The 16,340-nt window shown below is 41.9% G+C and overlaps 1 protein-coding gene across 1 annotated transcript; it reads left to right on the top strand.

The window, feature by feature from the left end:
• The first annotated feature begins 2,011 nt into the window (after positions 1–2,011).
• Positions 2,012–16,021, top strand: LOC142564291 (uncharacterized). Its single transcript, XM_075675239.1, has 6 exons — positions 2,012–2,084; positions 3,674–3,783; positions 8,367–8,425; positions 9,947–9,998; positions 13,333–13,400; positions 15,678–16,021. Exons 1-6 carry the CDS (start codon positions 2,028–2,030, stop codon positions 15,914–15,916), a joined length of 585 nt encoding a protein of 194 aa, XP_075531354.1. The 5' UTR covers positions 2,012–2,027; the 3' UTR covers positions 15,917–16,021.
• Positions 16,022–16,340: the final 319 nt, after the last annotated feature.

Here is a 16,340-nt window from a genome sequence, read left to right on the forward strand (position 1 = left end):
ATACGTGAGTACTCGCTCGCTATCAGGTAAGCAGTGTGATCCCCGCGTGTTCGTACAGATGACCGGTGCTTCTGTACTAAAGTGCGCGCGAGAAGCAAAGGCGCTTGAATGACAATGATGAGTTAAGCATTGAAATTTCGCCCTACTGTGGAGGAAATCTCGAAGTGTGGGTTGCTAGCGAAAGTAAAACGTTGGAATTGTCGACTTTAGACGATTGGATATGATATTAGTTTCCGCTTCCTTATTCAAAAACCGGATACGTCCACGCTTGGTGCGCGGCGTTTCGAAGTAATTATGAAGAATCGAAGCCGTAAGAAGGCAAGATTATGTGGTATGATGTAAGTGCACTGTCTGGAGCGAAGGGCGAGCCGTAGGTGCCCTGCACAATGCGAAGAAAAAGGCAAAGACCATGACGTCTTTAGCCGCACTGTTAATTTGCTTATCTATGTCCGGGCACTTATGCTGGAACAGGAGGAAGGCACTGGCAACAATACTACGGGTGACCATCACTGCTCTACTGTACCACAATGGAGCATGGCTAGCCACAGGAGTTCCGACTCCCAATTAGATTGGCGTTATGCAATACGTGTTGCAAAACTTGCGAGAGGTTTCGGCGCGCTCCAGAACATCCAGTGCCCAGTCATCTTGCACAAGGTGCTGTAAATGTTCTGTTTACTTACGGTCCCAGCGATCTTACTAATATCTAACCAAGTGTCAGTTACCTTTCTTGTAAAGAATAGGAATAGATACAAAGTTAGAGACAAGAACAGCGCATTCAGCTTTGTCACACACTCCGTCTTAGCGAAAGAGATAAAAATTGTTACTACTAAAGTAATGGTACAGATGTCATGGCTGCATTCACTTTTAGACCTGGTTAGACGGTCCATATTTTGATACCGCTTATCGGTAATAAACTGGATCATGCGTCGTCTGCAAGTACAAGGATATTCAATCGGTTCTACACTATTTTATTTCCGTTAAAGTTTGTTTCAGCAGCCATACGACCTACTTCAACTGATGTTGTACATGAATAAAAAAATGAAATATTGTAAAACAGCGACTCACGGGATGCAAACAGGAATACTAATACCTGATTGTAAGGTGCCGCGCGGAGAGTACTACTACTTGTATTCGAAGTTTGTGGATGCTGGAATTTTCCTAAGAAGTGCTTCTTAGCGATAAGCTAGCAAATCTCTCTTGGAGTAAGTTAGCAAGAGTGTCTTGGCGACCTTTTATGAATATAACGATGAGGGTGGGTCAATCTGGCGGAATTGACCGGACGGGGAAGTTGTTCCGGAGGCCGATTTCCTTAAGATTATCTTTTTTCTATCCAACCTATTGTTGCATAACTATATTTATCAATGAGTTGGAAAATGCCGGTAATAGCAGGAGAATGGCTTGGCGAGAGGCGGTCACGAAGGCCTAAAAGAACAGAGGTTCAAATGAATCTTTATAAATCCCGCCAGTTGTGTACTTTTATGGCCTCTGTAGTGCTTAGTGGTTCATCATTTTGAGTACGCTAAGCTTACTTATGAAATACGTTCCTTAGTCGGGAGGACAAAGTTCACGTGTAGATTGTCCCATACGATTTCCAAAGGCACAGCTGTAGAGAAGGGTCAAAGGTAATGTGCTTCATGTTGGCTTTGCAAGCAGTTGTCCCGAACTCCTTATAGTCTCAGGTTCCTATATAATCGTACATGCGTTGAGCATCGACCAGCCTCGAATCCGTGCACAGCGATTCCTCTACCACAATATTTCCCAAACAGTGAGATTTTGGCAGTTTTCATTGTGCAGTGTCACTTGTCACATGTGTATTGTCTGTCTCTCTAAATATTGCAATTGATATGGCGGAAGTGCTCTCGTAAGATGTCTTGATAATTTTGTAGCTGTCTAATACTCTCCGCATGAAATATGGATGAATTCGTAATAGTTAGCATGCCATGCAGCTTATAGTACCTTGTCCGCCTTTTAAGATTCGGAAGACTTAAGTTTTTATTTCCATACAGATGACTGAACTGCAGTACAAAATGGGTGCCCCACTTACACTGCTTGATAATGCGAATATTCAAAAACAGTACGACCTCGTAAGTAAATACATTATATCCAAGTAAATAGGAGCTGGAATTACAGACGCTATATTAGAATTTCAACATCGATCTGCCAAATACGTCCTAAAATTATGAGTTTAAGTTTCTGCGCATGGAACTGTACAAGCGGAAGTGATTTTTCCTGCAACGTAATGCAGTGAAATGAACGCAAATGAAAAATGTTTTTTTTTCTGTATTCTTTAGCTTCAGTGTACTTTTAAAAATAAATAGTTCCTTGATGAACGATAATGTGGAGGACCAGCAGTTGCTTAAGCAGCATCGCTTCAGGGAAATACTCGGGATTTATACTAATTAAATTGCACTCTGGTCGGCACACGAAAATCGTTAGCAATATTCAGCGCAATATGCTCAATAGTGAAGCTAAGGTTCTTGTTAGGCTTCTTTTTGCCAATACGGATGCGAAGTCTGATGCATACGTTCTTAGGAGAGACTGGTGGAATTTAAAATATATAAACTCTGGAGATAAAGAATATGCGGATATCTATCTGCGTCTTCAACATAAAAATTATGTCTACATGCAAAGTCATATTCGATAAAGAAATACTGTAAAACTTGTGTGCCCAATATTTTTGTTTAAAGTAAAGAGAATGTGAAGGCACCATAGAAACTGTTCTGAACTAGAATGGGAGTGAAAAGGCTGGCAGAGCAGTTATACATTGCTAAATTTAGGATTTTTTGTAAATGTTGCATTTGCCCAAGTTTTGATGCTGGAATGCTAGGTTTGGTGCTGGAATACGGTATACTGGCTGTGAATTCGGTGAAATTAAAATGTTTTGCGACAAAATAATTTACTGACGCAGGCAAAAATAAGCCAGCGTGCTCGAGCAGTGTCTTCCAGGCAATGCAGGCGTATACACGATAAAAGGTGTCTAGGCCGAGAGAAAGTTCAGCTTGTTTAAACAATACGTAAATATAGTTTCTCACACCTGGATAACTATATTTCGTTGCCCATAAGCATGCAGAGAAGGATCACCTGCACGACATAATGTACACTTGAACTGGCGGTTCTTTCTGTTACTACCCTAGACATGGAAAGTATTTAATCGACGTACAGAGTCTATTGCCATACTAGACATTGCGCATAGCCTAAACCTTGTATATTGCAGGGAACAGCAATTAATGGTATTATAGCTTGCTCTCTCCATATATTGAGACTGCTTAGGCTGACTCACACACCTTGCTAATAGGCTGCAAGGGTGGAATTTGCTATACGGGACGCATTAGGTAGGCACCAGCACTTCTTCTGTGATACAAAACATTTCTCACTGTTCCTGATTGCATGACATCCTAAATGCAGCAAATCTGAAGAATCATTGTAGCCTTCCTTGGTACATTCTAGTGCAAGATGCAATAGACACTATCCAAATAACCTTAAGCCAAAATACTCTGCTTCTTTTGTGAATGAATACATTTATTCGAAAAAATGGCTCATAGGCATAGGTGGCTTGGGGGCGAGATGAGTACGAGGAAAAGCAATTGAAAAAGGCGTTACTGAACTATATTACCTTGCGTCGCTTTGCTGTTTGCTGAAAAACGAATGTATTGTTTTGTGCGCGCGTATGCAGGTCAAGTTACCAACGCAAGAAAATCTTTTGGGGTACATATACGCCTATCGGGACAACAATTTTCTGCAGACGTTGAGAAAGAATCGGGAGGAGTATGATAGAAAAGATATGTAAGTACAAAGAAGACAACGAAATGCTGGTGACACGAAAACATTACTTTGAAATTATTTAATACTAGACAGTATTGACAGTATTGACAGAAAATAGACAATGTTGCGACCCTTGAAATTTTGTTAAGCTGATTTGCGTCCTCAGACATTGTCAGTGTTAAAGGCAATTTAATAAAATTTTAAGCACTATATAAATTATCTTCATGCTTTTAAACGTGTTTGTACTTTCTGATTATTTTGGTTATTTTTCTATGATCTTGGAAGTGCAAAAAGCATCGTCTCTTGCGCAAGATGGTCACTTCCTACCGGGCCTATTAGAGCATAATAAAATAATCCACATTGCAGATAAGTTGAAGTATTTTGATGTGAGAACATTTATTGGAATGAGGTCCGGAGGCTCGACTTCTTTAGTCAAGGCGGGCCGCTCCGACGTTGGCACTGTCAGGCCAAGCCTGTCAGCGACATCATAGGCCCTCATGTTGCATAGTTTTTAAATATTTTTTATTCACAACTTTCAGCACGAATCACGAGTTCTTTCTAAAATGAACTTGACCAAAAATGCTGCAAACTACAACAAGATCCCAATGTGTGCAATTTTTGTGTTGTCTTGTATATGCAAAATTTAGCTGGGTCGAGTCCTAGCAGTAGAGACAGCCTAAAATAATAAAAACATAAGCACACAATTTAGAATTTCTAAACATAACTTTTAGTATTGCGGCTAATGAATTTCTTTGGATATTGGCCACATTTTCCTGCCAATAAACTCTGATAATTGTCAGTCATATGGCTACAATGCAGACTTGGATTTTCAGAAGAAGTCTAAAATTCTCCATGTGGCTAGCTAGTACGTTCTCCTACAGACAAACGTCTTTGTTGCTATGCAACGCCGCAATTTAACTTCAGGTGCCTGTTTTATAGTCATTCCTTCAATTCTTCTCTTGTGCCTCGTGTGGCTCATAGCGATAAACTCCGGAGTCGGAAGGATATCCAACTTTTACAGAATCTACTAACAGCTTTCGTTGTCATTGTTGAACCACAACAGTGCATTAAGCAAATTTCGCTTTGCGGCACAGGGACCAAGGTACGTTCCCGGCATTGTCCAGAAGAGCAGCGAGACTAGCGCTTTTCGTCTGCCAGCAGCTCACATGTAGAAAGCAGGGTCTTTGCTTGAGCGCTGGTAAAACTTTGAAAATGAGCTGATACCAACTTAGCCAAGGTTAGTACTCTCTTTCATACACGCCAAGAAAGCTAGCCATCTGGGCATAACCTGCGGTTTCGAACATCATCAGCTGAGCGCTCATAGAAAAATGAAGCTAGTATAAGGCGCACCCATTGATTTGAATAATTTTTCGAACCATTCTGAATGAACAGCGACCTAGCATTTTAAACAGGACAATAAAGCGTTGTTGCTAAACTTTGCATGGTCGATCTAAAAAGTATTTACTTAAAAAGTGATGCGATTATTTACCCGTATTTCTAGTTTATTATTTACCCGTATTTACCCGTGCAGCTTAAGATTAACCTTTCGGCCGTAGGAGCATGTGTCCTTGGAAGTGGAAACAAAAGTCAGAGTAGCTTGTGTGTATAGCGCGAAGACAAATTATCACCCTTTGATCTTAGTTTACCATTATTCAGACATATCACTAGTAGACTTGAAGTGCTAAATAAAAACAGGGCCGAAAGGACGAACGCGGACAAGCCCTTGCCCATGCCCTGCTTTTCGTCCGTATTGTTTTATGTTCTTGAGGTCTACTACTGATGGATAAGAACTAGTCTGCTCTCAAGCATCGCTTAATCAAATATATACTTTCTACATAATGATAGCGTTGTAGAGTTTCTTAACATGTGCCATTTTGGTTTCTATACGGCCACTTTCTACCTTTATTGCCTATGCGCCATATAGAGATAACCTCGGACGACATAGTGGTCCGTAAGGACATTCTCGTCAATAATTCTAGCCTCGAGGCTATGCTAGCCAAGGCGGCCTGTACCCGAGAAACTATTGTAATGGAAACTAGCGTTTCTGAATTGATACACATTCTTTGAGACTAGTGTAAATCGTGGGTGGCGAAGGGGTAAAAGTGCTGGTGATAGTTGCACGTCTCTCATACCACAATTGCACAGCTGTGTACAAACTTAATTTTCTAACTGAATGTAGGCGCACCATTGTCATCTTGCGGCTTTATACTATACTTCTAGATTGGCCATCCGAGCCTGTCGCTGCTGGTTACTGAACAATTATAAAGAATTGCCAACTCCTCTTAGCGCAAGTCTGAAAAATATTAGCATTTCAATAATTTGCTTCCCCCTTTTCACAAGAGATCATTGATTACATGTCCAGCTGAATATACATTTTAAGCAATGCCGTTCAGCCTCATCGATAGCTACGGTAGAGTAGCTAGTAGCAATGTTCAGAGCGCAGGAAGCATTGACATCGCAAGCTGCATGGATTAATAATATATTCCACTTCCGCCTTCCATAGCGACCGGATAACATATGCGATGACATTTCCGAGTTCGTATTTACTCGTTTTCCTATTCTACTTGCGCTATTGTATATTTTCGTCGGGCGACTTTGTCGATGTCCGCCAGCGCTGTTTGAATTGGACGTGTCCTGCTTTTGCAATGTTTTGACCTGCGCACGTCAAGTCGGCGTCTGATATCCTGTCGCCGGCACGGCTGCGCACAGAAAGACCTTGACAAAGTACCTGTCCTGTGTATGGAAAAATTAAAACTAGACTTGCTCACGAGATTCACCAGAAACAGCTGCTCTGCGTAAAGGAAATGATACTTCTCCTGCTTTAGGGAGAGTCTTCCGGACGTGCCTCAAGAAGTGTGTTAGGTCACACGAGCTGATCGTCAAAATTCGAGCAAATAAAGACAACCTCCTTTGGGTAGGAGAGATTGGTCTGCCACTCGAAACTTTCCAAGACTGTGTACAACAGATGCTGGAATGCTGATTTTTATATCGTTATAAGTCGAGCCGTTATACTATCCTGATGAGGAAATGAAAACAACCTCCTCCAAGTAGACGAGATAGGTCAGCCACTGTAAGCTTTCGAAATCAGCGTAGAACAGCCACTGAAATGTTGATTGTTATATCCTTAGCAGTGCAACCGTAATCCTGAGTAGCGGCGCTCAAACTGGGGACCCATTCGGCTAATAAATCCAATTAAGTTTCGTGTATATGAACCTTACCTACGAGCACTGACAACAATAAGTTCGATTAAAGCTCATCTACGATGACTACTTAGGTATGCGAATAGTCGATGCGCGTTATGTATGATGCGTGTACTGAAGCTGGGCTCTCCTCACGCGTCCTTGATGATGATGATGATGATTTATTGGCATCCCTTTTGAAACGGGGTGGCGACAAAGCCACCTAGCCTGCTTGAGTTAATCAGGAATGCTGTACTATATTTTCATTCTAGCATATGTGTATACATGTCCTTAATCTTCCTTTATCTTCCTCAAAACTTCTCTATCTGCCTTTTACCACTACCTATACCTACAAAGAATACAGTGGTATCAATCTCTTTCCTGCTCCCCCCCCCCCCAATAATCCAACTCACTGCTGTCTGAATTGCTGACTGGTTGATGCTTCGAGGAAACGGTGCTACATCTAGCAACGTCGCTTTGAAATCCACAGATATCCAGTTGCATATACCCAGTGCCTCAACTTGTCATCTGAGTTCATTGAGGAGTGGTGTATTCCCAGTATCAAAGGCCCAGCTGAATGTACTGACTTATTTATCCTTTTCTCGGGAACTGCATATCGGCCGTTAACAACCTAATGTTATCGCTCATCGCTGGACGCGCCTTCGCGATTTAGAACTTACTCGAATGTTATGGTTGACTTTATCTGTTGTGTATGTTCTCGCCGAACCTTGTGTAGTCAGATTATGTGAGCGACTCCAATTGTGTGATGCTTTCTGGGAGGCACCCGGGCACCAGCTATTACCCTGTGACCATTGATGGGTCATGTATAGAAGCCGACGCGCTTGAACCGAAGATCAGATTTTCAGCAATCGCCGGCCCTGTTCCCCGCAATCGTTATACTTGACTGTTGCTTGGTTATTTTTTCTAGGCACAGGTTTGTGCGACAAAGAGTTATTTAGTTATTCACAGTTTTCACTAGTGTGTTCTTCACCCTTACTAAAACGTCGCAATAAACAATGGCACATGCCCAGTTGCATATGAGCTTCTATTGAGGGGTATGCACCTTCTGGGGATGGAACATCTTGCGAATCAAAGTGGCGGAAACTTTTCATTTGCATCGGTACCATAGAGTGACATAGGGCCGCACAACATGTTCTCGTCATTCCTGAGCTATAATTCCTAATCAAACGCGTGCCGATATGCGTCTTTAGATTTTCTCAATGTGCGGCTCTAACATCCAAATGTGCCTAGGGCGGGGTGGGCAGAAATCGCACCTATAGAGCATTGTGGAAGCAACCCAAACATTTCTTTCGGTTATTTCGCACACCGGGATGTGATGTGAAAAATTCTGGCGAGCTGTTCAGGACACATTGAAAGCACTGGTGTAAATCGGAGAAATGTCTGAACTGATACTGTGTATTTCAGATGGCCGGTGTCAACATTGGCTACTGATGGGAGGTACTCGGAATTCTACACTTCTTTAGGTAAGTTTAGGGTACCTATGTAATATTAACAGCTGTACCAACTATGCTAAAAGAAAGATGCAGCGAAAATATTCCAAGCAAGATATACGGTCATTGGTTTTTGTTGCTTCGGCAAGGAAGCACCAGGGGAGCCACTTTCAAACTGCCTTTTAGGCTTTCAATAGCTCGCGAAAAGTTTCTCACTATTTCGCTAATGGGCACCCACCGTTGAGGAGCGACGTGCTTGCAATACACTTCGATTACGAACAATGAGCCTTGGCCTCTCCGAAAGTCAGAATATCCTCTCTTTTCCAGGTACGATGACGTCAGTTTAAGCATGTGTTTGAAGAGTAAGAAAATGACAAGAAACTAGACGGAAACTAGATCCGCTTACAAGTGATAACTACAGCAAAATATGGTTGTACAAATGCCTGTACCTTGCATATCAGCACTTTGAGATGTGCATAAAATGCCACTGCTAACGCTATATAACGGAAATATTCGTGTATATTTTGTTTATACAAGCAATTATCTCTTGGTTAATGAGGGCACTAAAGAACATTAAGTTTTCATGGCAGTTTAGCGAAATCACAGTTTTCTCCAATAAACGCATTCCAAACGCTGTAGAAAGCGGCTCACATTCGCAGTCGATCTAACAATTTTCCTCAGTGGTAATACATTAATAGTAAGGTTCGTTGAAGCGCGACACAAGACACGGACAAAAGAAGGTGTGGAACGACGACACGGTGCGGTGTCTTGTCTCAACACGGTGTCTTGTGTTGCGCTATAACGAAACTTACTATGAATCCCAACCAACTGACCCAACATGCCATCTTGATGTAATACACCAATTTGAGTGAAATAATTGAGAACGAAGTAGATCTCAAGAGTTGTAAGGTTTGGTATACTGGGCTTTTTGTAGAATCTGCAATGGTACTAATGTCCTTGTATGAGAAATTTTAAATCATATATATGACGAAAAGTTGGAGACATTGTTGTTACTCGTCGAATTGCTCGTCAGTCTTCCACGGTTTGTGTGAGTGAGACTTTCTCACTACATTAACTTGTCACATTAGATTACATAAAGTTTTCGTCACGAGGAAGAGCAGAAAAGGAGATTTGTGTATTACGTGTTGTGGTCGCTTGTTTGAGGGGCGCTAACCGAACTAAAATTTATTCAAATAATTTTTAGCCAACATGAAGCCAGCTCAGCATTATGCGGTAGACGGTATAACATTTGTTGAATACCACAAATGCGGTGAGTGCTTGGAATCAAACCCAACTGAGCAGTACTTGATCATGGTTGCAACAATATCGCTTTTGCAAAACGTTTTGCAAGGTATTCACGTTGTCCGTAATTCTAAGCATAGCAGTGTACGGGAGGCTCCTGCAATAAAGCTATCGCTTTGTGAGAGCGTGAGCCTATGATAATGTTTGGTCGCCTGCTACTAAACGACACAATTCCTGCACCAGTGGCCCTCGTGGCTAAAAGTCTAATAATGCCAATACTTCAGGAATACTGCACTGTGTGTCCTCAAACAGGCATGCCTGCCGGTGCGCTTCAAGAACCTGTATTCAGGTACAATGCGTCAAGGTGAGTAAATTTCATCATTGTAATTACTTTATGCAGCAGCTGCTCAAGAGTAAATGCTGATTTCTTTAGCTGATAAAAGCTTTCATACTAAATAGAGCAGTTTTTTTTTCACTTGGCCACCGGGATGGCTCAATGACAATGACATTCTGCTGTAGTGCACGAGGTTGCCATCTCAATTCCTAGCAGCGACTGCCGCACTCCATAGGATGAGATCAAAGACGCTGCGGTACCACTTTTGAGATAAATGCTACTGAGTTCCAAGCGGTTTAGAATTATCTGAAGCCCTCCACTATGACGTTTTTCATAGCGCTTGTGTGTCTTTGCGTCATTCAACTCTATAGGCTAATAACTTCATTCTTAAAGAGCCCCTTAAACAGTCTAAACAAATTTTGTGGGTTTGTAGGGTACGGCTAAAGTAAAACATTAGCGCTGCAATTCAGGTGAAGCATGTCATATTAGGAGAGACATGGACGAATACAAGTTACCCTCCTCCCTAGCCGTGCTTCTAGTTCCTCAATTAGTTACTCGAGTAATCGGTGATAAACTCCTTCTTCACTGGCTCGGCGTGATGGTGTGGCGTCGTGTCGTCTAATTCTGATTGTCTTGGAGACAGCGAGTGAAGCCTCTCCGCAGTCCGCCAATAAAATGACCACAATACCTACTTGCCATTCTTCATTTGTATGCGCTCAAGAAACATAACTTGGGTCATGGGTTTACCGATGTCATTGATTGTGCTCTGGGGCTCTGAGGCACATTGGCAGGATTATAATAAGCCTTGTTTTATGAGTACGAAGAGGAAGTACAGGGTGGGTCTAATGCTCAAAGGGTCGTTCTAACGCTGTTCTTGCTGCATCGAGGGCACTGCTTGTCGTAGTTGTGCCGGCATTGTGTACGCAGCCAAACCAAGACGTTTATTCACGCTAGCATGCTTCATTTATTGAAGGCTCTGTATATTTATATATTTGGGCATGACGGCTACCACTGGAAGAAGGGCGGTAGGGGTTGGCGTGATGTAGCAAGAGGGACCACGTGGGCACAGCTGCCGCGTCTACCGTAGCGAAAATAATGGAGCAGGCTCGGAATCAAAGTTCCAGCCACGCTAGGGCGTGATTAGCCATGCTGCGGTTCCTACGTCAGCTATGATAACGCACGTTCTTGCGGTTTATGAAATGTCTATACCTGCGCAGTGAAAGTATCTTCAAAAGCTGTGGAAGCGTTCGCATTATGATCGTTGCGTATGTTCTTTCGAATATTCGTATGCTGTGACGTAACACCTACGCTATCCGCGCACTCGTGATAAAAAATATAAAAACTTAGGAAACCGTGTAAAGAGCAGACCTAACACCGCCTTGTCTGGTCCGCTCTTTACTGTTCCACTCTTTTCGTTGTTCTTCTGGCATGAATTCGTGTACCAAGTGTTTAATCAAGCGCGTTTGCAATGTATACCATGTTTTAGGTATTTATTCTTTAGCTAGCGAAATAATTTTCTAATCATGGCAAATCAGTTCTGCGCAAGCTAGCAAGGTGGTGGAAAGTTGATGAAAGGGAAAACTTGTTATCCAGCCGGCTGTAGCATGCAGGTAAAAGAAAGCCCACATGGATTTCTCATTACGACGTGCTTTGTGAGAAATCCGCATTGCTTTCCATTGTAGCGCGTAGCGTCAGGCCACACTGAAGTGGAGCACTTCTCTTTCATTCAGTTTTTCTAATCGCCTTGAAAGCTCAAGCCGGAATGTTTAGACGCTTATCTAATATCACGGACATTGCTTGCACACAAATGGATGTTTCCAAGTAGCTATAATTCATAGATTTAGTAGCAACGGTTGTTTACTTTATATCACATGGTGAAATTATGGAATAGTGCCGTTGTGAAGTCATGCCACTTACCAAAAAGCGCATTGCTGGCTCAAATTTGGAAATCTTCTCTACGAATCATTGTGTGAAAGGTACTGGCGTTCCTGAAACTTTCAGAAAAGCTTCCCGCTTTAACAATGTAAGGATAATAACTGTACTAATGCATATTTTAGCACTCTTTCGGGACGCATACCTCAAAAGTGGTGCTAGTCACCAGATTTATGCTAGGCAGGTATTATTCGACTGCCGTCTTGGTAGAAAATTCACATTTTAACAAGTAAAGAAGTTTTTTAGTGCAAATTTTGAAATAGCTACATGGTAATTTCGATTTGTCATCCAAGTAATGGCCACCTCGTTACATAATAGGTAAACACGACCTAATTACGTTTTTTTAAATGACAGCCTTGAAAAAAAATCAATTACAAGAAAAGAAGGGAAAATAACCGACACGCAGGCTGTACAGTTAGCTGCGAAATCAATATGTTGCACGATAACGTACATGCACACGTGCAATTAGTCCTTGAGAATCGGCATGATCGCTGCCTTCAGGCTACCTTTGCAGCAGCTTTAGAGACAGCGTACAAGACGAATATATTGATTGTTTATTTCACTCAAGATAACGGCTCGGTGGACTCCACTGCATCGGCCGCACACAGTATAGCTATTCACGTATTTTGCACATAATACGGATTGTGTATAGTGTGTTCTGTGTGTGCTGCTTGCAGATGACTAGTTATTTTTCGCTTACCAACTTCCGCTGTTTTGAAGGCATACAGAAGTGTCCAGTAGGTCGCCCGCACAGCGATTCATTTGAGCACCCGCAGCCAAAGTGCGATCAGCATGCCAGGTTATTCCTCACACGACGTCAGTGGCATGCTTCCAGAAGTTGGCACCCCAAATATGTCCGTGCCGAATATAGGTTAAAATGTACTAGTGAAAATGCACTTAGTTCCGGTATAATTAGCGCATTCTGGGCATTGTAGGCTGGCTACCCTTTTACTATGTCCACCTCTAGAGAATAGTATGATTGTTTGCCCGAGTATGCATGAGCAGGTGGGTCCGGCGAGCACGCTGTTCAGCTTGCGTTCTGCAGGTGAAATTAAGAAAATTAGAAGCAGGCCCTAATGGGTGCAACATCGTATACCTCTTCTTTTCAATCTAGCATAAGCACTCATAACTTGCGTTAGAAGACTCGACACAAAATCCTAACGCTGAACATATGAGTTCCAAAGAAGTCGTATGGGTGTCAAACACTTCTCTTCATAAAGCATTGAGTTGGGCGAACGGTACTTAGGGCTTTTCAAGAAGGCGATGACAGACCAGTTTTATCTAGCTGACCTTGCTTATAGTACTTTATTTGAACTATTCTTGACGAAGCTTATGCAACTGTGTCGCTGCAAAAGCTGCACGTTTTCGATACTAGGTTAGGATGATATAATAAGACGGAATGCCTAGTAAAGAATGCATTGCGTGTTTTCAGCGCCGATATCTTTGGGTCAATGGGAACATTGACAGCGGAAAAGTTAGCTGACGCATTAGTGACAGAAGGTAAGCGAATACTTTATACATTTTGTGTGCGGTGATTGTTTCAAAATTTTTATTTCTTTATCGGTAAGTTATGCTGTTGTGGACATTGTCTTTATGTATGTTTCTGCTGTTTAGAAAGGGTGGTTATGGGCCTAACGTTGTGGTGTAAGCATGAAAAATGTGAGCACCCCAATGTTAAATGACGGAATCCGCCGGCTTGAGAAATGTCAAAGTGAGCAGAAAATATCAGAAAATAAAAACGCAAAACGTAAAATGTGCTTTGTAGACATTAGATAGCGTTTTAGTAATGGCTGATTTTCTTTCCGCCGTATTCGTGAGTGATGCAAAATTTTTGCAGTGACGTCTTATGGGACGCGTTATAGCTGAGGTCTCCCCATGCCCAAAGACGTAAAAATCTTGAATGCAAGGCAAGCTACAGACGACATTTCTAATTGTAGTGTAAAAAAGGCGTTTATAACTTCCGGCGTTAACGAGCGTAGGTTGAAGGGAGGTGTGCACACGTAAACTTGTCAGGCACAGAAATCGTCAGAATTTTCCTTCGTAGTGAATATTTGAAAGAATCACAAGACCTGAGATGTAACATTTCTGTAACCTCAAGCAAAAGACTTGTCTCCGCTGCACGGGCGTATTTGCTGAATATTTGCAGGAAGTGTTGTTTGTACACTTAATTTGCACGTATTTACATGTGATAGGTGCCTTCCTTTGTCACGAGCTCTGGCCAATCCTGGAGAAAATTACTTATGCGAGCGGGCAGGCTAGTCATCTGCATACAATACTAGTTTATATCTGGACTGAAATCCCCTACTGGTTCATTTACGTATACGAGTGACTAGTCGAAGGAGTGCAAGGTTGATACAGTGGTCACTGCTTGAAGCATTGCACGAAACTGCAGCTATCTCGTTGAGGATCAGATTAGACTCAGACAGTACTGCTCTCTCACAACATTCTGCATCATTCAGTGTTGTAACCAACAAGTCAAGAAATCCTGGTCTGAACTAGAAAATCTGGTACCTTCAATGTTCAAGGGCATTTGCTAGAGTTATCATCATGTGACCTATCAAGTCTTTTAAACGAGACGAAAGGTTGTTAATCGAGGGGCCCGATTTTTATTAGTCATATCATAAGAAGCCAACACTGACACCAAGGACAAGATAGGGGTAATTACTTGCGCCTAGTAAATGAAATAAACAAACGATAAATTTATACAAATGAACGTAGATGAAAAAACTATTTGCCGCAGGTGGGTAACGAACCCACAACCTTCGCATCAAGCGTGCGATGCTCCATTAATTCAGCTACCGCAGCTCCGTTTTGCCATCCACTTTCTTGGGTATTTATGTTTCGTAGTAGAACCCTGGGAGTGTTAGCAAGTGTCACCACTCACAAACCTTGGCGGGTGTGGCACATCCTTTCTGCCGCAGGCGTCACGAGAACGTGATCTTTTTGGGTGAAAGGAACCGGCCATTAAAGGCGCGCATGCTACTTGAAGGCATCAATGTTGTCGGATGCGAGACCCTCATTATGTAATAAACGAGAACAAAGGGAGTTAACCTAGAGGCCCGATTTTTATTAATCATAAAAGAAGTGAACAAACACTGACACCAAGCACAACATAGGCGAAATTATTTGTGCTTAATAAATGAACTAAAGAAACGGTAAACAAATGCAAGTGAACGTGGATTAAAATACAACTTGCCATAGGTGCAGGATGATCCCACAACCTTCGCATTACGCATTATATTCGAATCTGGCAACATTGATGCCTTCAGGTAGCACGTGTGGGTTTATTGACCGGTTGCCTTCACCCAGAAAAATCACGTTCTCGTGACGTCTGCGGCAGAAAGGATGTTCCACATCCGCCGCGAAGTTTTGTGAGTGGCGGAGCTGCCTAATACTCCCAGGGTTCTATTAGGGAACATATATACCGCAGAAAGTGGGTGGCGAAACGCCACCGCGGTAACTAATTTGGCAGAGCATCGCAGGCGTGATGTGAAGGTTGTGCGATCGTTCCCCACCTGCTGCAAGATGTTTCTTCATCCACTTTTATTTCCTTTAATTTATCGTTTCTTTATTTAATTTATTAGGCACAAGTAATTCTATGTTGTCCTTGGTGTCACTGTTTGTTGATTACTTCAGATATTACTATTAAATCCTTTGTAACAGACATATAACTTAGCGCTAACGCGTCTCTATTTTGCTGTACTTTACACAGAGCATTGCAGATAAAAACGAGTTAAACTTAGAACATACTTTATTTTTATTCTTCAATATTTTTAGGGAGAATGTGGCTTGAACGACAAGGAAAGTACAAGTGGACGAGAAACACAAAAACAAGCTTCAGAGAACGTCTGGCTTGCTTAAAAAGGAAAAACAGTCAGTCAAAGAAACCTGAAAAGAAACCCAAAGCACACCCTCAGGAGATCTTCGAAGTAAGAAGTCTGGTACAGTCGACTTGTGTTATGCATTTCGAAAAACGTCAATATTGTAAAAAGCCTATTAGACAAATTGTTTTGTAAGGTTAGGATTCCAAAAATATACCATCCTATGTAACATGTCTAATTTTTAAAGCAGTTTGCTTGAAGAAGAGGAAAATACTTTTACTATGAAGGCAAATGCATAACTGCCTGACGAAACAATAAATTACAAATAATTTATTACAATTACAATAATTACAAGCAATAAACGAGTAATTTCTTACGAAACAATAAATTGTTTCGTAATTACTCTGAACGCACACTGCAAGGTACACATTGCAGGCGGTAAATTTGCAACGTATGTCCACATGCAAAGCATTTTGGAGGTTGCACTTGTTTCGAGATATGTGCTGTTGAATTGGCCCTAGAAATGCTGCGTTGTACCACTTATTTTTTAATGAATGTTATTTGATGCATTGAAACACAAATATAACTGGGATGCCAATGTATTTTGTCGCACATCGTA

Source organism: Dermacentor variabilis, chromosome 11 (assembly GCF_050947875.1).
Source record: "Dermacentor variabilis isolate Ectoservices chromosome 11, ASM5094787v1, whole genome shotgun sequence".
Lineage (NCBI taxonomy): Eukaryota > Metazoa > Arthropoda > Arachnida > Ixodida > Ixodidae > Dermacentor > Dermacentor variabilis.